Source organism: Cynoglossus semilaevis, chromosome 11, assembly GCF_000523025.1.
Source record: "Cynoglossus semilaevis isolate Cse_v1.0 chromosome 11, Cse_v1.0, whole genome shotgun sequence".
Lineage (NCBI taxonomy): Eukaryota > Metazoa > Chordata > Actinopteri > Pleuronectiformes > Cynoglossidae > Cynoglossus > Cynoglossus semilaevis.
In genome coordinates, this window is record NC_024317.1 from 1,232,925 (window position 1) to 1,233,513 (window position 589).

Consider the following 589-nt stretch of genomic DNA (forward strand, 5'->3'; position numbering starts at 1 on the left):
GTCTGTCTGTCCGTCTGTCTGTCTGTCTGTCAGTCTGTCTGTCCATCTGTCTGTCTCTCTGTCTGTCTGTCCATCTGTCTGTCTGTCCATCTGTGTTATCAGTTGTTCATAGCTAAGCTCCGCCTCCTCAGGGATGTACCTCGACGGACTCTGCGTCCAACACCACAGGCCGATGCTGGAGGGAGGAACCCTGGGGAGCAAAGGTCACACCCTGGTGGTGGTTCCTGAGCTGACGGAGTCTTATGGACGAGAGAAAACCAGTTCCAACACGGACATCCCTCTCTGCACTCTGAAGAACTTCCCTCACCGCATCGAGCACACGCTGCAGGTGATCCAACCTTCTCTGCAGCGACCCCTGTCTCAGAGCTGATGCAAACAAACAAACTTCCATTTGGAATTACAGAAATCACAGTTTTTCTGTGATCATTTCAACAAAAATGTTGTTGTTCTGTGTGGAAACCTTTGACCTTTCTCTGTGTCGTCCCTTCAGTGGGCCAGAGACCAGTTTGAAGGACTGTTCACAAAAACTCCTGGAAACGTGAACCGCTTCCTGAGGTAAGACGCCGTCCTCTCCTGTCCAATCAGCTGT

The 589-nt window shown here is 51.1% G+C and overlaps 1 protein-coding gene across 1 annotated transcript in view; it reads left to right on the forward strand.

Annotated features, from left to right (window-relative positions):
• LOC103385727 (ubiquitin-like modifier-activating enzyme 1) overlaps positions 1-589 on the forward strand; it is a 22,671-nt gene that overhangs the window by 5,423 nt on the left and 16,659 nt on the right. The window contains 2 exon segments of the mRNA XM_025060038.1: positions 113-328; positions 491-555. Of these exon segments, the coding sequence (XP_024915806.1) occupies positions 113-328; positions 491-555 (281 nt within the window).